Source organism: Pristis pectinata, chromosome 11 (genome assembly GCF_009764475.1).
Source record: "Pristis pectinata isolate sPriPec2 chromosome 11, sPriPec2.1.pri, whole genome shotgun sequence".
Taxonomy (NCBI): Eukaryota; Metazoa; Chordata; class Chondrichthyes; order Rhinopristiformes; family Pristidae; genus Pristis; species Pristis pectinata.
This window is the reverse complement of record NC_067415.1, coordinates 31,993,487-32,016,755: the sequence shown is the minus strand read 5'-3', so window position 1 is coordinate 32,016,755 and position 23,269 is coordinate 31,993,487. Positions and strand designations below refer to the sequence as shown.

The 23,269-nt window shown below is 39.7% G+C and overlaps 1 protein-coding gene across 2 annotated transcripts in view; it reads left to right on the top strand.

Annotated features, from left to right (window-relative positions):
* Positions 1 to 23,269, top strand: part of LOC127576224 (probable ribonuclease ZC3H12C) — a 60,227-nt gene that overhangs the window by 25,372 nt on the left and 11,586 nt on the right. For both annotated transcript variants that reach the window (XM_052026661.1, XM_052026662.1), the window contains 2 exons: positions 15,158 to 15,903; positions 19,824 to 19,963. In XM_052026661.1, coding sequence (XP_051882621.1) covers positions 15,227 to 15,903; positions 19,824 to 19,963 — 817 coding nt within the window. In that variant the 5' untranslated portion in view covers positions 15,158 to 15,226. The remainder of the gene's footprint in view (positions 1 to 15,157; positions 15,904 to 19,823; positions 19,964 to 23,269) is intronic.

Below are 23,269 nucleotides of genomic sequence, written 5' to 3'. Positions count from 1 at the left end.
GATACATTTTCTTCAGATGATTCCACATAATTTAGTTTGAGTACTGTTTGTTTTATATATCTATGCATATCATAGTATCATATAGCACAGAAACAGGCCCTTCAGCTCAACTTGTCCATGCTGAACAAGATACCTATCCAAGCTGGTCCCATTTGTAGTGTTTGTCTCGTAACCTACACCTTTCCTATCCATATACCAATCCAACTGTCTTTTAAAAGTTGTTATTTAACCTTCCTCAACTACTTCCTCTGGCAGCTCATTCCACATACATACCACACTTTGTGTAACAAAAAACTTGTCCCTCAAGTTCCAATTAAATCTTTCTCCTCTCACCTTAACCCTATGCCCTTCAGTTCTTGATTCCCTAACCCAGGGAAAAAGACTGAGTGTATTCACCCTGTCTATGCCCCTCATGACTTTATACACCTCTTTAAGGTCACCTCTCCGTCTCCTATGCTCCAAGGAATAAAGTCCTAGCCTGTCCAACCTCACCCTATAATTTAGTCCCTCAAGTCCTGGCAACATCCTTCTAAATTTTTTCTGCACTCTTTCCAGTTTAATAACATCTTTCCTATAGCCAGGTGACCAAAACTGTACATGATACTCCAAGTATGGCCTCACCAGTGTCTTGTACAGCCGCAACATGACCTCCAACTTTTATGTTCAGTGCCCTGACTGATGAAGGCCAGGGTGCCAAAAGTTGCCTTCACCACCCTGTCTACCTGTGACTCCACTTTCAGTAAACCATGTACTTGAACTCCTAGGTACCTCTATTCTGGAACACTCCCTAGGGCCCTTCTATTCATTGTGAAAGTCCTACCTTGATTTGACTTTCCAACATGCAACACCTTGCTCTTATCTGAATTAAACTCCATTTGCCATATCTCAGCCCACTTACCATCTGATCAAGATCCTCTGTAAATTTTGATAACCTTCACTGTCCACTATACCACTTATTATAGGGTTACCTGCAAACTTCTTAATCATGCCTTGTACATTCTTATCCAAATCATTGATATAAATGGCAAACAACAATGGGCCCAGCACTGACCCCTAAGGGACACCACTAATCATGGGCCTCCAGTCCAAGAAACAATCTTCCACCATCACCCTCTGCTTCTTACCATCAAACCAATTGTGTATCCAATTAGCCAGCTCTCCCTAGATTCCATGCAATCTAACCTTCCATTATATCATACCATGTGGAACCTTATCAAAGGTCTTACTGAAGTCCATAGAGACCACCCTGCCCTCATTGACCTTCTTGGTCCCATCATCAAAAAACATAACCAAGTTCATAAGACATGATCTCCCACACACAAAGCTGTACTGACTACCCCAATCAACTCCTGTCTTTTCAGATGCATGTATATCTTATCCCTCAGAATGATCTCCAGTAACTTGCCTACCACAGATGTTAGACATACTGGTCTACAGTTTTCAGGTTTTTCTTTGCAGCCCTTAAATAAAGGCACAACATTCACTCCCTCCAGTCTACCAGCACCTCGCTCGTGACTAATGATGATGTAAATATCTCAGCCAGGGCTCCTGCAATTTCTTCTGTAGCCTCCCACAGTGTTCTTCGATGTACCTGGTCAGGCCCTGGAGATTTGTCTACCTTCATACATCTGAAGATGTCCAGCACCTCCTCTACTGTAATGCGGACTATCCTGAAGACCTCCTCATTAACTTTTCCTAGTTCTGAGTCTTCATGTCTTTCTCCATGATGAAAATGAAGGAGAAATATTCATTTAGAACCTTGCCCATCTCCTGCCACTCCACACAAAAGTGTCCACTTTCGTCTTTGAGGGGCCCTATTCTCTCTTTAGCTACTCTTTTTCCCTTAAAATACTTACAAAATATCTTTGGATTCTCCCTAACCTTCTCTGTCAAAGCTATCTCATGCCCCCTTTTTGCCTTCCTGATTCCCTCTTGAGTACACTCCCTCATGTCTATACTCTTCCAGGGATTTGGTTGATCCCAGCTGCCTCTACCCGACCCAGGCCTCCTCCTTTTTCCTGGCTCAATAGCCCTCGTCATCCAGGGTTCCCTACTCCTACCAGCCTTGGCCTCATTCTAACAGGAACATGCAGACCTGAGTTCTCACTATCTCACCTTTAAAAGCCTCCCACTTGCCGGAGATCCCTTTGCCCACAAATGACCTACTCCGATCAACGTTTGCAAGCTCCTGAATCATACTGTCAAAATTTGCCTTGCACCAATTTAGAACTTGAACCTGTGGACCAGTTCTGTCCCTTTCCATAACTATTTTAAAACTAATAGAACTATGGTCACTGATCCCAAAGTGCTCCCCCATTGTCACCTCAGTCATTTGCCCCACCCTATTATCCAAAAGTAGGTCGAGCTTTGCCCTCTCCCAAGTAGGCCCCTCTCTATATTGCTTTAGGAAACTTTCCTGAACAAATTCCACCACATCTAAGCCTGTAACAGAATGGCAGTCCCAGTCTATGTTAGGAAAGCTAAAATCCCCTACTATGACAACCCTATTATTCTTGCGACTCTCCACAATCTCCCTACATATTTGTTGTTCTAATTCTCTAAATATTTATAATAATACTTCATAAATGTCACTCATAAATTTCTAATTCATAAATATAATTTATGTGGATGTGTTGATATGGTTTAGTTGCATGTTTTTAACAAGCCCCTCCAAAAATAGTCAATTTTAAATTCCAGTACACATTCCCCGTCCTTGAGCAGCTGGTGCTGAGCTGCTGTCTTGCACTCTTCTGGCGTTAGTTCTTCTGTTATACTGCTAAGTATGGAGTTCCAGAATCTGACCCAGAAATTGTGAAGTACTGATGATCTATTTCTAACTTGGGATGGTGTGCACGTTTAAAGGAAAGTTGCAGGTAGCAGTAGGTCCATGTGCCTCCTGTCTATCTCTTTTTAGGAAGTAACGGGTTTGTTAGGGAAGTTTTGTTGAGTAGACCTTCATAATTCCAGCTGCCATAAATTTGATAATCTTGTAATTCTACACCCTTGCTTGGGATGTCTCGGTCACATATTTAATATGGAGATGTAAATATTGGTTAATTTTAGAGACTGGATAGGATGCTGTGTGAAAAGTTTGATTGGACTGTGTCAGTTTCAGTTCAATACCAAATTGAAGTGCTTCCAATCCTCAGTCTGGGATTTAACACAACAAATCAACATTTGAGTAAACCACATCACACAGGCAAAATTTGCTGCTCTTTACTTTTTAAGAGGGAAGATAATGAAAAGAGCAATAAACAGATAGTTGTGCATGCCTTCAGAGTTAACTGGTTAGGTATTATATTATTCAAAAAAATCTCTTAGTTTTAAAAATCTTAACAAAATCATAGACTGCAAAATTATCTGAGGGATTAAGAAAAGGATAAAGACCTTGGAGCAAAGGGTATCAAGTTTTGCACATTTAGACGAGGGATTATTGAGGGGGAATGGTTAATGCTGCAGTTTGTAAGTGAGCCAGCACAATGAATTCATGAATCCTCAAGGACTGGAACTGGAGAACTATACATTAGGGCAAAGAATCGATAGAGGGGATTAGGGAAATATGAATGCTAAATGTATTATGGTTAATACAAAAACAAGACTACCCTTGGTATTTCTCCAATATCAATTGTAGATGCATTTGTAAAATAGATTAGACATATTGCTGAGTATGCAGAATAAATATGTATCCAGAATAAACTAACCCTATACTAATTATTAAATGAAATTAAACAATGGAACTGGTTCACCAGCATTCAATATAATAAGCATAAAGCAAAAAAGGTAATCAAGGCCCAAATAAAAGACCTGGAAAGAAAACATAATAGTTAATTTTTTTTTGATTGACAGAACAGGTATAAGGGCCCAAATAGCTTCTCTTTCTTATGTGAGGAAGGGTGTGCGTACAATAATGCTTCCCTAAACATTTTCAATAGAGTACCTTAGCGACATCAGCTTCCAAGGAGAGGTAATGTAATCAGGATTAATGACTGTTTAGAAAAGGAGGTAACCTCTTCTATCTGTAACAGAGCTCCAAACAGAAAACTTTTAAGAATAAATATGAGAGATCAGGGAGGAGATTTTTGTTTTAAAGACCTTGACTTGCTTTATGAAAGTGGCACTGGTGACACCACTCTTGTCTCGTTGTTAAATTGCTTAACTTTGATCTTCTTTCAGTAAAACTTTAGAAAGACTAAAGTGATTATTTTCATACCCTGCTACAAACATGGTAACTCCTTCCCAGTTTCTGTTTGGAGCTGAACTAGGCCACCCGTAAACTTGGCAGTCTGTTCAATGCCATCCTGAGCTACTGATCCATCTGCTGCCATTCACAAAATAACAAAAGAGAAACTGCATCTGCTGTCCTGCCATAGTCCATTTGTTGTATTGCCTTCTGGTCTCCTCAGATGTGACTGTTGGCAGTGTTATCTTGACTGGCCCTGCAATCTCCAAATTCCTTGAATTTCAACACAGCCAAACTTTGCTGCTGGTATCCCATCTCACTGGTTAGACACTCAATTCCTCACTAACCTGTTCATGTTTCCCTCATGCTTCAATTAAAAATTTTAATCCTTTTGTTTAAATTCCTTCCTTGAGAATTTATTCCTCAATATATAACCTAAGTAGCATATAACCATCAGAAAACCTTGTCACCTGTGGGTTTTTGTGAATCCTAATATCCCTTTTCCTCACCATCGTAACAATGTATTTACTATTTTAGAGAACTTTGGAATTTCAACCATAAACCACTTTACAACTCTTTCTGCTTTCCCTCCTTTAAGCCAATCTTTACAAGTTTTTGTAATGTGCAATTTGCCACAAAAATGGGCCAACCTAACAATCTGACTGCATACAGCAAGATTTGGATACCAATTAGACATGGTAACATTCTTGCCAAACTTCTGCTAGGCAGTGACCATCTCCAATAAGGAAAATTCTCAATTATATATCTTCTAATCTAGTGTATTGTATCTAGTGTTGACAGTATAGTCTCCTCTACATTAGAGAAACCAGATTGGGTGAATACTTTGCAGAGCACCTGCATTCAGTCTGCAGGGGTGACTGTGAGCTTTCTGTTGCCTGCCACTTTAATTCACCTTGCCAACTTCTCTGCATTTTGCAGCTCCTGCATTCTTTTGTCTATGTTCTCACTCTCTAACTACCATTTACTCATTGTCCACATAACCTTGTTTACAGCTTATCCCTATGGTCACTGCAGTTTTACCCTATTAGAGACATACACCCTTTCCCCACCCTCCCTGCAGCTTAATGAGCTTCCTTTTTCTTCTTCCCAGTTCTGATGTGGCCTGACCTGCTGAGTAGTTACAGCATTTTCTGTTTTTATTTTAGATTTCCAGCATCTGCAGCTTTTTATTTTGAATTTTAGGAAAATTCTGTCACCAATGACCCTAAATGACATTATTATCCCTGAATCGCTATCATCAATATCCTGGGATCAACATTGGCTAGAAACTTAACTGGATCATTTGTATAAAAGCAGGACATAGGCTGAGTATTCTGCAGTGATTTGTTTTCTAACAAATCAAAGATATTTCCACCATCTACAAAGTACAAGTCAGGAATGTGATAAAACACGCTCATCCCAGAAAGTGAAGTGCTGCTCCAATGATACTCAAGCAGCAGAACTGTAATTGACAGAGCATAGATTAGTAAATTAAGGAAGGATGCAATAAGGGCAAAGCAAAAATCTTTGCCAGTAACTTTGTGAGGTTAATTACGTTAGAAAAAATAGTTTGGACGGTTGGATTGAAATATACAAAATTCTTTTGTAGATTGACATGGTAGATGCAGAATTTATATTTCCCTTGGCTAGGGTATGTTGAACCAGGGGTCATGATTTTAAAATAAGGGGTAGGCCATTTAGGATTTTTATTACTGAGGGAATGAATGTTTGGAATTCACTAGCCAAGAGGACAATGGAGGCCAAGTTGCTGATTGTATTCAAGCCGGGGATCAATAAATGAGATCATAGATGTTTCCGTATAGGTCAAAACAAGAGATATAGGGCAAGTACAAGAAATTTCCACTGAGGTTAAAGAACAGCCATGATATTATTGAATGGTGAAGCAGGCATGAGGAGCTGAATGGCTTATTCCTGCTTTTTCACGTTATAGAACGTAGTATATAGTACAGCACAGTACTTCAGCCAACGACGTTGTGCTGACCTATATAAACCTTATCCCCATTCAATCTATCCCCCTCTCTACTTCACCTCCCATAACCCTCTCTTTTTCTTTCGTCCATGTGCCTATCTAATAGTCTCTTAAATGACCCTGTCGTATTGGCCCCTACCACCACCCCCAGCAGTGCATTCCAGGCACCCACCACTCTCTGGATAAAAAAGACCTACCTTTGACATCTCCGCTGAACTTTCCTCCACACACCTTAAATGGGTGACCTCTAGTATTTGCCATTGCCACCTTGGGGGGGAAAAGATGCTAGCTGTCGACTCTGTCTATGCCTTTCTTAATCTTGTATACCTCTATCAAGTCTCCTCTCATTCTCTGTCGCTCCACCTTCTTAATACCTTCTGGAACAAAGCATCCCATCCACCATCCTGACTCCTTTACTAAGAGCCCAATGTACCATCTACAAAATGCATTTTAGCAACTTGTCTAGTAGCTAAACATTATCACCCAAATCTCTGATCCTCTTGTGTGTTCCTTTCCAAGATGCATACAACCCCAATTTGGAAATACTGGTTTAGAATCCTGGAAAACTCTATACAAAGTGGGTACTTTCAGCAGAAGGGCTGCAGCTGTTCAAGAAGGGGGGATACTTTCTAGATGACAATTAAGAATGCCCAGTAATGATTGATGTGCATGCCCATGTCCCGTGAGAGAATATAACAAGAAGAATTTTGAGCACCCTTGTGTAAGTAGAGTTTCCACAATCTTTACTGGTGGTATTTAAAAAAAAGTGCTTAAAACATAACTAGCACAAAATTGGTTAGAGTCACTGAGAGCAGAGCTTGACGCACGCTGACTACGACTATTTGAGGTGCTTAAAATTTTTGTTTTTAATGCATGAAGATACTACTGAGCACACTTTAAACATCTTTAAATGTTGATTAATGTATGCAAAGAAACAGGTTATGTGACGAGTTTTTTTCAATGCCAGTTAATCGTGCAATTTTTAAATAATCATGAGTCAAATGTAATTTTAGTCGTGGTATTAAATAATAGGATATTAACACTTGCGTTTGCGAGGGGAGGGGGAGGGGATAGGGCGTTATCCCAAGCCAATAGAGGACGGAGAGCGAATCAAATCAAACCCAGGCTTTCAATCAAAGAAGATGAGTCGTGACCCGATGTTGCACTTTTCCTATATCTCGCCCAGTACTATACATCGCTCTTCATTCCTCTCGATCCTACCTCTCTCTGGTATTTCTGCTGCCTTCAGAGGCTGATTATTTTTTTTGAAAATCCTGGTGGAGTGTTTTTTTCCTGTTTGGGCACGTGATTAACGTGTTACTATTTAACAAATGATTTTCCGATCGCAAGCATCAAATGCTATTGACAGACCCTATTTTTTCTAAAAGAAGACTTTTGGTAATTTTAAGATTGGATTGCTCACAACCGGTGGAGTAAACACTTTTTGAAATACTAATTCTGATTTTCAGCTACTTTGATGAAACTGCATACTTCAGTTTGTTTAATGCAATGAAAGATAAAATGTAAATTATCTTCTATTACTTTGTTGAATTGTACTGGTATATGGAAGATTTTATATTGGTGATTATGCAAATAGATTTGTGAGAACTTTAACCATGCCATTTGTGCTGAAACTGCTGATTGTACTCGCAGCAGCAACTCAACATACTTTCGTGCTTTATTTACGTCTCCTATTACCTTCTACATTTTGTTTTTGATGCATTTTTGTGAAGCAGGTTAGGATTTTTTTCTGTGATAGATACTACATGAATGTATGTTGTGTGATTAGTATGGCAAATCTAACTTATTTACCGAGCAGTCATTGCAATTTTTTGTGGCTGGTTCAAGTGAGCACCACCTGCTGTTGAATTAAGAAAAAGCTTGGAATGTCTTTGTCTAATCACACTGGCGTCATTTTGATCTGGTTTATAAACTGAATCAAACTTGCAATCTGGTGAAATTGCTACCAGGGATTTCACTGTATTGAAATAAAGTGCAATATGATTTGTTGCCACACAATATAAAGTCATTCAAGTACAAACATCATGAATAAGTACATTTGGGAATTACTGTTGAATTGGGAGGAACTACTGGCCTAGATTTTATGGTCTGTGGTGAACATGAAGATGTCTCTCCTAACCTTTCCTTACAATAATAATTTTATACCGATTACCAAAAGTAACCTTTCCTATTACAGGAATTCCTTAATGTTCAAAAGGGATGTGTTCTTCGTAAACATTTTGCTAAGGAGTTTAAATTGAAAAGACTGAGTGAAATTGCATTTTGGGTATTATGATACAATGTGTTTCTATGTATAGAAAGTGGCGGACCAGTCATTATAGCAAAAAAAAAGCTCTGCGAATTGAAAATATGTCCGCCAAAGAATCAGTGCTATTGTAGTGAAAGTTCATAAATCAAGGGATACCTGTACCCTTACTAAAGCATTTGAAAATTCTCTATTAAAACTTCATTTAACCACTGTTCCAGTGGAAATATTTTTAACATTTTGCGTGCAAGTTTTGTCATAATCAAAGTTTTTCAACCTTGGTTTCATTCTGATGAAATCTGGATCCTCTAAATTTATAATAGCTCCTATAACAAAGGACACAAAATTCTCTGGAACATTTTTTAATATAACCACTGCTTTATACAGACATAATCTCTGATGTTTCTTAAGTACTTAAGTCCTTGCATGTAATGCAGGCAGAAAAATCGTGCACTGGCAGCAACAGGACAGATTTGTTGGGTTCCCTTGCTCATTTTTTTTAATGTTATATTCTTATGCATGTTTGAATTTCTAGGTTTGGATGCCCAAACGTGTCAATGAACCACTTGTGTGCTGAATTGCCATGAGTACATGAAATATATATTTAATTAGAGCTTTTTTATGAAAAAAACTGGTTCTTATTATTGCAGTGGATTAGCCATCTCAGCAGTGAGGCTAACTGTATACTGTGGCTTGTTCTAATTTTAGGAGCAAATTGTAATTTATAGCAAACTGATAATATCTCTGTTTGTTTTGTGTCACTTAAGTTGCTTTCCCATGTACACTGCTTCTTTGCCTCCAGTTGTCTGACTGGGATATGTCCTGAAAATAGTGTTCTGCCAACAACATTTATACTGTACCTCAATTTTATACAAAAAACACTCCTCCATGCTTTAGGGACTTGTATTCTGTAGGTTTTCACTTTTGCATTAAAATTAACAGATTGTTTGCTGCATTTCACTTATAGAATGCACTGGTATCTTCAAAACGTGCAATTCAAGCTTCAAAAGAGAAAATACTTGGAATACTCAGCAGGTCAGCAGTCATCTGTAGAGAGAAATAAAAGTAATGTTTCAAAGCAGTGGCCTTTCTCACAGATATACTTGTTTTGGAATGTAAGAAGTAAAAGGAGTAGGCCACTTAGCCTCCCAAACCAGCTCTGCCATTCAATAACATGATGGCTGATCAGACTGAAACTGGAACTCCAGCATTCCCTCTTAACTCCAGAAACCTATCACTCCATTGTGTGTCAAAAATCTATCCACCTCTACCTTAAACATATTCAAAGATTATTTCTTAACTGCCCTTTGAGGAAAAGAGGTCCAAAGACGCAGGCCTTTCTGAAAGAAGAAATATTGCCTTATCTCTGACTTAAATAGGCGACCCATCATTTTTATCCAATTGACCTATAGTTTTAGATTCTTCCACAGGAAGAAACAATCTTTTCATATCCACCCTGTCAAGAATCTTCAGGATCTTGTATGTTTTAATCACATTGCCTCTCGCTCTTCTAAACTCCAACAAGTCTGGCTGGTCCAACCTTTTTCTTGTAAGACAATCTGCCCATTTCTTGTATCAGTCTGGTAAACCTTCTCTGAACTACTATCAGCACATATACATCCTCCTTTAAATATGTACACAGTACTCCCAACGTGCTGTTAACGAATGCTCTATATATTTAAAGCATAACCTCCTACATTTGTATTCAATTCCCTTAGCAACCAACTATAGCATTGCTGTACCTGCATACCACTTGTGAATCATGCACTGTGACACCCAGATCCCACTGCACCTTAGAGTTCTGCAGTCTCTCACCATTTACATAATATGTTTCCCTTCTATGTTTCCTGCCCAAATGGAAAATTTCACATTTTCTCTTATTGTACTCCACTTACCAGATCTATGCCCACTCACTTAACCTAACAATATCCCTTTTGTAGCCTCCTTATGTCCTCTTCATAACTTACTTTCCTACCTACCTATGTGTCATCAACAAATTTTGCAGCCATTCTTTTGGTGCATTCATCAGTCATTTGTATAAATAGTAAAAAAAAAAATTGGCTCCAGCACCTGTCCACTACTTATCACGTCTTACCAACCAGAAAAAAGGCCCACTTAGGCCTACTGTCACTTGTGGTTTAGCCAGCCAATCTTCTATCCTCACCAATATGTTACTTCCTACATCACAAGCTTTTATCTTCCACAATAATCCTGATGTGGCACCTTATTACATGACTTTGGAACTCTAAGTGTTATATATTCACTGCTTCTTTATCCATAGCACATGTTCTTCAAAGGACTTCATTAGAACGGTTAACTTTATTTCTGCCTACAGCAATGCTGTCCTTCCTGCTGAGTATTTTACAGAATTTTCTGTTTGTTTTTATTTCAAATTTTATTTTGTTTTTGCAATTAAAATTTTAGTAGTTTATCCAATTAAAATTCATGTTTTCTTCTTATGCATTGGTTAGGTGTTTTCATGTGCAGAGAGCTTGTACTAGACAAGGAGTAAGCAGGAAATCTTGGCAAGATGCAGATTGTAAAATATAAAACATTCAGATTTTGTACCTGGGAGGGGTTGGGGTGATATATTTACCCTTAAAGAGCCTTTTTGTGTAACCATGGCAAGATACAATTTTTTATCTATGACAGATGTTTATTTTTCATCTCGGTCTCAGTTAAATAATATTTGCCACGTTGATAGGTATGGGAAAGAAGACTGCTTGGAGGTTTGGTATCCTCTTAAGATCATGAAATGACTCAGTGCTGCAGTGCATGGTTACGGGCTGTACTCAGAAATCTGAGCCTTAATAAATTGCTCACCTTGCTCTATGATGGTGCTGCCATACCATAGTCTAGCATGAGCTTAGTTTTCCTTGAAGGCTAGCAGTGTTATGAGTTGCTTGTACCTGGCGGTTGCTTTCTGGTGCTGATAACCTAAGACACCCAGGCCAGCTAACAGCTTCAGCATTGCATCACAGCATTCTCCCTTTTCCTCAAATTGCTTTGATGCTACAAGGTGCTACAGTTGCAAGAAAAGAGCTGTTGTCATTTGAGTAACAGTTTATCAGTGTGGACAAATAAACATACCGTTTTGAAGTAAGGTGTATATGATTTATGCATTTTACTTTCTATGTTTTATCAATTGACTATATAATGATTTTAATGATATACTGTCACTGATAAATTGTCTGTACCCACATTCCAAATTTTGTGTAATCTTGAAAATTTATATTGATTAAAAATTGAAATAAATACTTTAAAAAAAAACTATTTTATGTGCCAAAATTATTAAAAATAATTCAAACCCTGTCAAGCCTACTTCTATACTCTTCGTACCTAAAACTTATTTTGAAGTGGACTTACTATTGTGTAGTAACAGCTGCTGTTTCCAGACAGGATCCTGAGCAAGGTTACATGAATACCCTGCTAATCTGTGTCAGATGTTGGTTGGTGGAGTAATATTGGTCAGGCTATAGGAAGAATTGTTTGCTGGTTTTTGAATTGGATCTTTTGAACTCACCTGAACAGGTGTATCTTACTTGAATAATACAGTTTAAAATAAAATGGCTCTTCTCAGTATTGTGCTATGATAACATCTGGGTAATCTGTTTGGGGACTCTTGACTTAAGCATGCTTAAATAACGTAGGCACATAAAACTGCGTGCATTTTTACACATAATTAGTTTGTTCTTATGGGAGATGTGCCTTTGCATTACAAGTGAATCTTTTATTGGAAATCTTGATTTAAATAATGTGAAATGTCAATTCACTTCACAAAATTGAGCATCAAGCCCTTGATATTCTTGATGCAGAAGATCTAGTGACTTTAGACTTTCAGAACTCATCTGTTGTTGATTTAAAAAAAACATTATTCTAAGGCAAGCATTCTTTACAAAGTTGAACTTTAAACATGAGGTTTCCTGTTATTTATAAAAGAAAAGATTCTTCCTTTTAGAAAGGGAATTGAGGATGCATAATACTGCAACCCCTGGCCTGCAGACTGTTACTATTATCCCATTATGTGATTCATTTAACATTTTGTTGCACAGGAAAGATGTCTATGTTTATGGTTAAGGGCACATATAACATTCTCATGAAGATAGTTAAATATAAACATTTTGGATGGTAAGGAAGAGCTTTGTCTAGTTTTCACAAACTGCACAGGAGGTCCAAGCCAAAGGCCTTATCTGTTCATAATGGTGTTAGCAATACAAGTGACATACAATAATGCTAGGCAGCATCCATGGAGAGAAGCAGGCGGTCAACGTTTCAGGTCAGGACCCTTCTTCAGGACCGAAGATAGGAAAAGGGGAAGACCAATATATAGGAGGGAAAAGCAGAGCAGTGATAGGTGGACAAAAGAGGGGAGGCGAGGTGGGCACAGGGTGGTGATAGGTAGATGCAGGTAAGAGATAGTGATAGGCAGGAGGATGGGAGGGCAGATCTATCGGGGTATGGGTAAAAGGTAAGAAGAGAGAGGAAAAAACAAGGTTAGGAAAGAGAAGAACCATGGTGGGGGGGATTATCTAAAGTGGGAAAATTTAATATTCATGCCGTTAGGCTGCGAGGTTCCAAGACAGAAAATGAGGTGCTGTTCCTCCAGTTTGTGCTAAGAATTTTCCTGGCAGTGGAGGAGGCCAAGGTCTGTTATGTCAGTGATAGTGGGGGAGTTGAAGTGACTAGCAATGGGAAGATGCAGGTCACGGTTATGGACAGAGCGCAGGTGTTCTGCGAAATGGTCACCTAGTCTGGGTTTGGTCTCACCAATGTAGAGGAGGCCACACTTGGAGCACCGAATGCAGTAGATGATATTAAGGGAGGTGCAGGTGAATCTGTGTCACCTGAAAGGACTGTTTGGGTCCCAGGATGGAGGTGATGGAGTGGGTGTAGGGGCAGATGTTGCACCTATGTTGGGGGCAGTGGAAAGAGGTTCCTGAGGTGGGAGCCGGGTGGGGGGGGTTGGGGTGGAGGTTTGGAGGAGTGAATGAGGAAATCACGGAGAGAGCGGTCCTTGCGAAAGGCAGAGAGGGGTGGGGAGGGGAAGATGTGCTTGGTGATGGGGTCCTGTTGGAGATGGCGGAAGTGGCAGAGAATGATGTGTTGGATACATAGGCTGGTGGGATGAAATGTGAGGACAAGAGGGACCCTATCCCTGTTGGGTCTGGGAGGGTTGGGGGTGAGAGCGGAGGTGCAGGAAATGGTAGAGATTTGGGTGTGAGCTCTCCCGACCACAGTCGGGGGGAAGCCCTGGTTAGAAAAGAAGTTGGACGTCTCGGATGTCCTGGAGTGGAAAGCCTCATCATGGGAGCAGATGCGGCGGAGGCAGAGAAATTGAGAAAAAGGGATAGCATCCTTGCAAGAGACAAGAATGCTATCTGGGCAATTCATTTAATTACAGTCTTCATAGGCTCAACAGTGACAGGAATTTAGTCAGAATACCACTGGATGTAGATTAAAGTTTCAACATGTTTATAAGTCCCATGTGATGAATGAATTAATACATACTTTTGTATGACATAGAAAGGTGATATTCAGCCCATCAAGTCAATGCTAGCTCTCAAAACATTCCCATCAGTCGCATTCCTCCAATTAGTTTCCTCTAATCTATTCACCCTCACATTACCATCAATTCCTCCTGATCTTCCTGCCATCTAGCTACATTAATAGTAATTTATAGTGGCCAGTTAACCTACCAACCAGCACATTTTTGGGATGTATGAGGAACCCAGAGTACCCATGCAGTCACAAGGAGAATGGGCAAACCCCACATCTAGATCAAAACTGGGTTGGAGGATCTGTGTGGCAGCAACACTTTTTTTGTGGTATTATATCACCCACGTTTGAAATTATGCCCCTGGGTTTAATGGCATGTAAACACAATTACAAGGTTTTACACTTCAGACATTTATCATTCAGAACTTCCTCTTTAACCTTGGACCTGAAGTTGTCCTATGCGCATATTTGCTGACAGCATGTGATTCCCTGCATATATTTTGTTACGATAGCACCAATTGCTCTAGGTTTTCTGCCATCCCTTTACTTACACATGCTAGTAATTACATGTTTTTTTTAAACTTGCAATGAAGTGGTCAAGATTCCAACAGAGGGACCAGAAATATACTATTGTTTTAAAGCCATATCTATTCTTTTGGATAGCAAAATTTGAAATTAGATGTTGAGGTAGAAGAATGCTCATGTTTAAAAGATATGGAAGAGGGGCTGTTTCAGACAAAGTATGCTGAGTTATAAGCAGTTCCAGAAAAATTATGTTGTATTGAAGACAGCAAACCAAAGTAGGAAGGACCTTGTCAGAGGATCAGTCCATATTTATTTTCCAACTGTTGTGCTCCTGTTGGCTTCATTCTGTTACATCTAGAATTACACCAACAGCAGTTTGAAAGATTCACGCCAGTGTGAATTCTGAGGATGGCAGGGAAATGCTCCTAAGTAAACCAGGAATCATGCAGCATAAGCCTTCTATAATTCTCTTGATCACATCTGTGATCACACAGCTATTGGCTGACACAAACCAGGTGCAAGGGAAGCATCCTAATTTTCTACCCTATGGCTGGTATATATCTACACTACTAACATATAGAATTTCAATTTCCTGACTTCCTGCATCAGAGTACAAACTATAATAAGAGCGTGAAACAATTGGTGTAGAAAATTTGTTCTCAATTTGACATATTTATTTATAATCTTTTTCACTTTTTAGAAGTACAATCTATTGTGTGTCCAAACACACACAACTCCAGGATTGACTCTCCGTACATGCAACAAATTCATGGGCTTGAAAGATCACTCAGCGACTGAGAACAGCAGAGTTCTTGGACTTCTACATCTCAATGTGGAAAACACTAACAAACCGCTAAACGTGATTACATCTTGGTCAGTAGTGGACAAAATGGCAATGGATAGAGGATACTCCAGTACTGAGCATTTTGAAGAATGGGAAGCACAAGACACAGATAGCTCGGGTTCAGATAGTGAATTGGAGCAGTTAGGAATTGCCATGTTAGAGACTGGTCCTATGATGAAACAGTTTTGTCAGTCACCTGGTTTGGAATCAAATCTACTCAAATGCAATGAGGTTTTGCAAGATTTTAAAATTGATACTGAAACAAAACCAAAGGATGATTTAAGGATTACAGATGAAGACAAAGTCTACAAAACCAAAATGGAGTTTGCACTGAAATTGGGATATTCAGAAGAACAATTGCAAACGGTTCTGAACAAATTAGGAACTGATGCCCTACCTAATGATATACTAGGTGAACTTGTCAAACTGGGGAACAAACTTGATTCTGATTCCTCCTGTGGCAAAAGTAATCCTGGAACTGTAAACCTGCGAGATACCACTTCAACAGATTCTCAAAGGTCTGATTCTCCAGTAGAAGATGTGGTGGATGATGGGAATAATCTAAAACCTATAGTCATTGATGGCAGTAACGTGGCAATGAGGTGAGTGGGGAAAATTGTTTCCCTTCCCCCACCCACCCCCCACATCTCTCAATCTCTCTCCAATCTTCTTTCTCTCAGACCTTCTCCCTCGCACACCCTCACCCCTACCCTCACACACTCTCCCCTCACCCTCTCTGGGTCTCTAGCAAGGCAGTGACTCTACTAGCAGTGTCACTGTGCCGCCCTAGTTCTTACCAAATACAGCAGGAACTGCAACATTTAAGCTGGCAATCTTAAAATTATCTTAATAGCAGGGGAAGGAATTAAAAGGTTGTCTAAAATAGATTCTGTTCTGGTTTCAGTGATGCAGTTCCTGAGATTCTGTGACTTTATTACTGGAGTTGTGTTTTTGCTAAATTATTGAATTTAGTTTTTTTCAAGTCTGTAACAAGGCTTGTTGCTTTTCCTGATTTTGAAGGGATAGGTTCAGCGAGCTAGGGCTCCTCTCTTTGGAGCAAAGGAGAATGAGAGGTGACTTGATAGAGGTGCACAAGATGATAAAAGGCATAGATCAAATGGATAGTCTAAGAGACATTTTCCCAGGGCTGAAATGGCTAACACGAGGGGGCATAATTTTAAGGTGATTGGAGGAAGGTATAGGGGGTATGTCAGAGGTAAGTTTTTACACAGAGAGTGGCAGTTGTGTGGAACACACTTCCTGCAGAGTGGTGTAGGCAGATACGTTAGGGACATTTAAGAGACTCTTAGATAGGCACATGAATGATAAAATAAAATAGAGGGCTATGTGGGAGGGAAGGGTTAGATAGATCTTAGAGAAGGATAAAATGTCGGCACAACATCATGGGCCGAAGGGCCTGTACTGTGCTGTAATGTCCTATGTTAAGGAAATATTTCAACAAAGTCTAAATGTCATATTTGATTTAGACATGAAGCGCGGTGATTGTGAAATTCAATTTTTAAAAAATATTTTTACTATTGTTGCAACAGTCAAAGGTTTTGTATATTACTACTGATTAAATGTAATGGCAGGGCTTTTGACTGAAGCAACAACATAGGAATTTAGAGTTTTGCACACAAACTATCCTACATAATTATCAAAAAGTGACCAACAGCATCAAAAGAAATCTGACAAGGCTCTCAAAATTCAGACTCAGAAACAGGCATGTCTTAAGATAATGAAATGAGATAACAAGTACTTAAGAAAACTTTATTACTTGAGCTGTAAAATATACCATAACATTGTTTCATTTGTTTTGGGACTAATAAAAAAGCTTGTATCAAATGGGAAAGATACTGAAATCACAAATTGGCTCAGGTTTCTGAGGAAGCCTTAGAGGCATTATTAGAAAATTTAAAACATTCACTTCTTAAGACTGTGCTTTCAATTAATTTCTGGCACATATTGATATTTACAATTGCTTGTTTGTTCTTAAGGTGATAAAACATTTTGGGTTTTCAGCTAGGCAAGCCTTTTTTCCACTTCATCCCTGTACCGAATCATTTATTCGTCTTCCCCCATTCCATCATCCCATCTTTTCCACTCTTCCCATAAGTAATTTTAAATCCCGCATTTTGAATTTTATATGCAACTTCTGACATGTAGACGTGGGCCAATAAATGCTGAGCACGGGCTCTCAATGGAATTGATCCAGTAGAGCCATAACAGCACGCAAATTTCACTTATGGAAAAATACATTGCAATTTACAAAATTGACATTCAGTGTATGATAACTTTAAACATTTAGCACCAAGTAAACCTTTTCCATATCTAGTTCTCAATGGAATCATTACAAAAATAATTTGCACAAGTAATGTCAGGAATTTTAAATTGTACCTGTCGTGAAAAGATAAGCACTCAGTTTCCTTTTTCACTTGACAATAACGAAACTTCTTGATAAAGTAGACACAGTGGGCCATAATTTGCCAGACAAGGCACAATGTACCTAATAACGAAACTTCTTGATAAAGTAGACACAGTGGGCCATAATTTGCCAGACAAGGCACAATGTACCTAATCCCCATCTGCATGCCCATGCTTAAATGGGCTGGATGCAGAGGACCGATATCATTGGGCATGGCGTACCTTCAAGTTGGATAGCAAACAACAATTAGGCCGTGGGCAGCATAAAGCAGGAATCCATCTCCTCACCCCAACCCTGCACAAATCACTCCTGTAAAGCTGGAAAGGAGCTGTAAAGCTGTGACATTCAGAGGCATTTAAATTATTAATTAGTAAAACATTAGTAATACAGAAGAGTTGGGATGGGAGTAATAGTTTATTTAGAGATTCCTAGGGGTCTCAATCAAGGGAATTATCCATTGATAATGTCGATTATTAAGGCTGATGGTATTAAGGTATGGAAGCAATGCATAGGAGGTACCAAAGACTATTAGCAATGGAAGAAGGTGATAGTGCAAAATGATGGGTAATGTTATTATTGCTAAAAGAACATCCTTTATGCTTGGTATTCAGAGAGCCATTGTTAAAAATATAAATAAAAAGATAAAGGATGAGAAAGGAATTAAACCAGCTTGCAAGACTGGCAAAAGAGCCATGAACCAAAAGCCACCTTTTCACTAACATATTCCTAGACTTGGGGTTTGGGAACTTGCCACACACACACACTTAGAGTTTAGTTTTGGGGTTAATGTTTAATTCCTACCATTTTCATTTTTCTTATTATTACAAGTAGTTATTAATAAATTAGTTTCTAACACTTATACATGGCTCATTTTGTTTTTATTGTTGCTGGTACATAACAAAATGATTTTTGGGCTTGTTTACCTTCCCCATCTTGAAAAATTGACTTCTCACCAATTATTTAAGTCTGTCATCATATTTGAAAATTAAATTTAATAATGAAGCTTAGACACGAGATTCCGCAGGTGCTGGAATCGGGAGCAATACACACAAAATGCTGGAGGAACTCAGCAGGTCAGGCAGCACCTATGGAGGGAAATAAACAGTTGACATTTTGGGTCGAGACCCTTCATCAAGACTGGAAGGGAAGTGGGCAGAAGCCAGAATAAAAAGGTGTGTGTGTGGTGGGGTGGATGGGTAGGGGGAGGGAAGGAGGAGCACAAGCTGGCAGGTGATTGGTAAGTCCAGGTGAGAGGGGGAAGGTGGGTGGGTGGGGGAGGGGGGGATGTGAGAAGCTAAGAGATGATAGGTGGAAGAGGCAAAGGGCTAGAGAAGGAGGAATCTGATAGGAGAGGACAGTAGACCATGAGAAAAAGGGAAGGAGGTGGGGAACCAGAGGGAGGTGATGGGCAGGTCGTAAGGGTGGGGCAGGGGAAAGAGAAGGGGTGAGGGGGCCATGGGAATGAGAGAAAACTGGGGGGGGGGGGGGGGGTGGGTGGGTGGGGAACAGGTTACCAGAAGTTAGAGAAATGGATGTTGATGCAGTCAGGTTGGAGACTACCAAGAGGGAATATGAGATGTTGCTCCTCCAACCTACATCTGGCCTCAACGTGGCACTAGAGGAGGGCGTGGATATACATGTCAGTATGGCAATGGGAAGTGATAGTGAAGTGGTTCACCGCCAGGAGATCCTGGCTGTTGTGGCGGACGGAGCAAAGGTGCTCGACAAAGCAGTCACCCAGTCTGCATCGGGTCTCACCGATGTAGAGGAGGCCATACCGGATGCAATAAATTACACCCTCAGATTCACAAGTGAGGCTCTGCCTCACCTGGAAGGGCTGTCTAGGGCCCTTAGTGGTGGTGAGGGAGGAGGTGTAGGGGCAGGTGTAACACTTAGCACAATTGATAATGAAACTTGTTTTATCAATAATTTATCTCTTCCTGTGCTCAAAAATTGAGGGGACAAGGATACCTTTTGACAATTTTTTTTATAAATTCAGTTTTCTGATTAACCCATTACATCATTTAGTAGTGTATTAACCAGGAAAGATAATGCCATTGAATATGTGGATTTAAGATTTGTTTTTGTTTCTTGCAGTCATGGCAATAAAGAAGTGTTCTCCTGTCGAGGGATTAAGTTAGCGGTGGACTGGTTTTTGGAAAGGGCCCATAAAGATATTACTGTATTTGTGCCTGCCTGGAGGAAGGAACAATCGAGGCCTGATGCCCTCATCACAGGTAAGCACAATTACTCAATTGGTTTGTATTGGTATATGAATTAAACATCGGGAGTGTTGTTGCAGTTGATGGAATGGTGTGATTTATTCATAGGCCTGTTTCAGTGTTATAAATCTAAAATTTGAAGAAGTCTTTTTTTATATAACGTTATTCTTTGGGTTTTAGTGTTGTAATGTGGCAGAATCTTGATTTTTTTTGTTTGTCCCCAGTATTTTATGGCCATGCTGCACAATATCAGGAATTGAGAACATTGCTCCATTAAAAAAAAATACATCCCATCTATGTTTAAATAGATTATGTATCCTGTCCTTTTAAATACTATACAACCTAAATGATTCTGTTGACAGACTCTGGATATGGTCATCTTTCTAGAAGGTTGTAAAATAGGTTGTGCCTCAAGCTGTTTGCTGTCTAGAGACCAAGGAAGCCTAAAATTGCTACTTATAAAGTAGTTTTCCTACACTCATATAAAATGAGTTGTTTTTCACGTAACTTCTAAATTAGGATTTCCATAGGTTAATAGAAGCTTTCAGTTGATTAGTCAGATTTGAATATATTAAAAAAAAATTGCTTCAATATGTTCGGGATATTGGGCTGTTAAATTTTAATGAATCCTGTTGACTGAGAGAAATAAGACTTGAGTTAGGGGCCTGCAGGAGCAGAAGTAAACTATTTTGCCTTCTGTCATTTGGTAAGATCATTGCTGTTCTTTAACCATGTACCCTCCTTTGTCCTATATCCCTTAAAATGTGATAAAATCGGCATGGTAATCTGTTCTTTTGCCTTAGACACAAAAATAGATGGGTAAGTAAGTTGTAAATAGGATGCTGCCTGGATTAGAGAGTATGGATTATGAGGAGAGACTAAAGGAGCTAGGGTTTTACTCATTGGAGAGGAGGAGGATGAGGGGAGACAAGATAGAGGTATACAAAATATTAAGAGGAATAGATAGAGTGGACAGCCAGCACCTCTTTCCCAGGGCACCAATGCTCAATACAAGAGGGCATGGCTTTAAAGTAATGGGTGGGAAGTTCAAGGGAGACATCAGAGGGAGGTTTTTCACCCAGAGAGTGGTTGGTGCATGGAATGTGCTGCCTGGGGTGGAGGTGGAGGCTGATACATTGGGCAAGTTCAAGAAATTGTTAGATAAGCATATGGAGGGATATATGGGAGGAATGGGTTAGATAGTCTTAGGAGTGGTTTGAAGGTCGGCACAACATGTTGGGCTGAAGGTCCTGTATTGTGCTGTATTGTTCTATGGTTCTATAGACACAGAATGAGCAAAGGGATATACACAGTTTAAGTGAATGGGCAAAACTATAGCAAATGGAGTGTAATGTGAAGAAATATGAGATCATCCAGATGGTAGGAAGAATAGAAAATCAAAAAGTTAGTGTAAGATCTGATGTTTAGGTTAATTTGCTAGAAAGTTTTTGAAAGGAGCAAAAGCATTGCAGGCTGGGAGATCTTGCAAATCGATGTGTTTATCAGTAAAATATCATGAACTATGGGTCACAACATCAGCTGGAGCTGCATTTTGCCTGCCACAATGCCTCGGATGTTAGATCCCTAGCCCTCCTGTTGCAGTACTGGCCCTTCCACTCCCACTGCCATACAGGTCCCTCAATAGTGAAGGCCAATGATACTTATTTACTGACACTCCAACCATCCATGTCTGGAGGTAAGGGTGCAACTTTCAATCTTTGCTTTCAAACTTTTAAACTTCAAAGTTTGTAGAGTAGATTCATGCAAAGAAAGGGGTTTTGTTGAGAATAATATGATAGAATTCCAGATACTCATTATTGTCAGAATGAGCTTGGGCAGATCAGAAACATGGAAGAGGTCCCAAGTGTTATGTATGCACGGAGCAAGAACGACAACAGTGCAGTAGAATAAACATCTTTACTGGTTCATATTAACCAAAATAAAGAAACTGAGCAACTTATAGTTGTAGATCAACAAGAAGGTTGACAGAGACCTAGAAGCACACAAGCCCCCGAAGTCCTGCGCCAAAAGTGATATTCTACGCGTAGAAGGGCATCATCACTCCGCCGAGCAATTGACCGGCAAGCATGCACATGCGTATAGGTGCAAGCATGCATAACTGCTGCGTTCGCGGCATCGATCCACTGGGAGGTCAACCAGTATGTGCATGCGTACAGGTATGCGCATTTGCTGTGTTCTCCGTAGTTTGTCCATACAGCTCATCCCTCCCCCCTATAGAAGGGAACTGCAGGGGAAGAAAATAGGTTAGGTGAACATAGGGAAATGTTGAAATGATTTTTCTGCCACTATTCTGCCTGGTATCGGTCAACCAGCCAATGCACCCTCGTGGACTGCCGCAGGGGGTAGCTCTGTGTTTTCCTGATTAGCCGATGCCGAGGTCAGTAGGCCGTAAAGGTCCTTCTCTCTTTATGAGACTAACATTGGTTCATCTGCTTGAACGGTAACTCGCTGATTCCTCCATCAGTTCGCTGGCGTACATGATCCAAATGTCACCTGACAATTGGTCTGTCCGGCAGTTCAAGTTCTGCAACTTGACTATTACGTCGGCCGGTTGCCTGTTCTCGTGCATGAGTCAAGTGTAGACTTTGTCATCGGCACTAAATATTTGCGGCCTAGTGTGGATATCATAGTTTTGTTTCGTGACCTCTTGTTTGTTGCAAATTCGTTCCTGGACAGCCAAGTACAAGAGTTCAAATCTGGTGTGTAAGGTGCTGCGTTTGAACACTAATTCAGTAGGAGAGGCACCCCTTAGTTCATTTGGGGTGATTCGGTAACGGAAAAGAAAACTGCTTAATTTTGTCATCAAATCACTTGTGTTTATTTAGAAAGGCCTCGCTTCACCACTTGCAGTGCTTGCTCAGCCAGGCCATTTGATACTGCATGCTAGATCACACTTTTTTCGATATTTGCAGATTAGAAATTTTTAAAAAACTACTATACCCTCTTTTCCGACACCTTACAAAATTGAAACTACGGAAAAAATTTTAGGTCTTAATCCTTATCAGAAGGGCTTGATAGCAATAATTTATGATTTAATTATGAAAATACATCTAGAATCATTAGACAAAATTAAGAATGAATGGGAAAGTGAACTCTAGACATCTATACCTATAGAGACTTGGAAGAAAATTCTTCATTCAGTCAATACATCTTCAATGTGTGCCAGACACTCTTTGATACAGTTGAAGGTAGTCCACAGGACCCATATGTCCAAAGATAAGTTAGCTCATTTCTATAACCATATAAATCCTATATGTGATAGATGTAAATCGAATGTGGCTTCTTTGACACATATGTTTT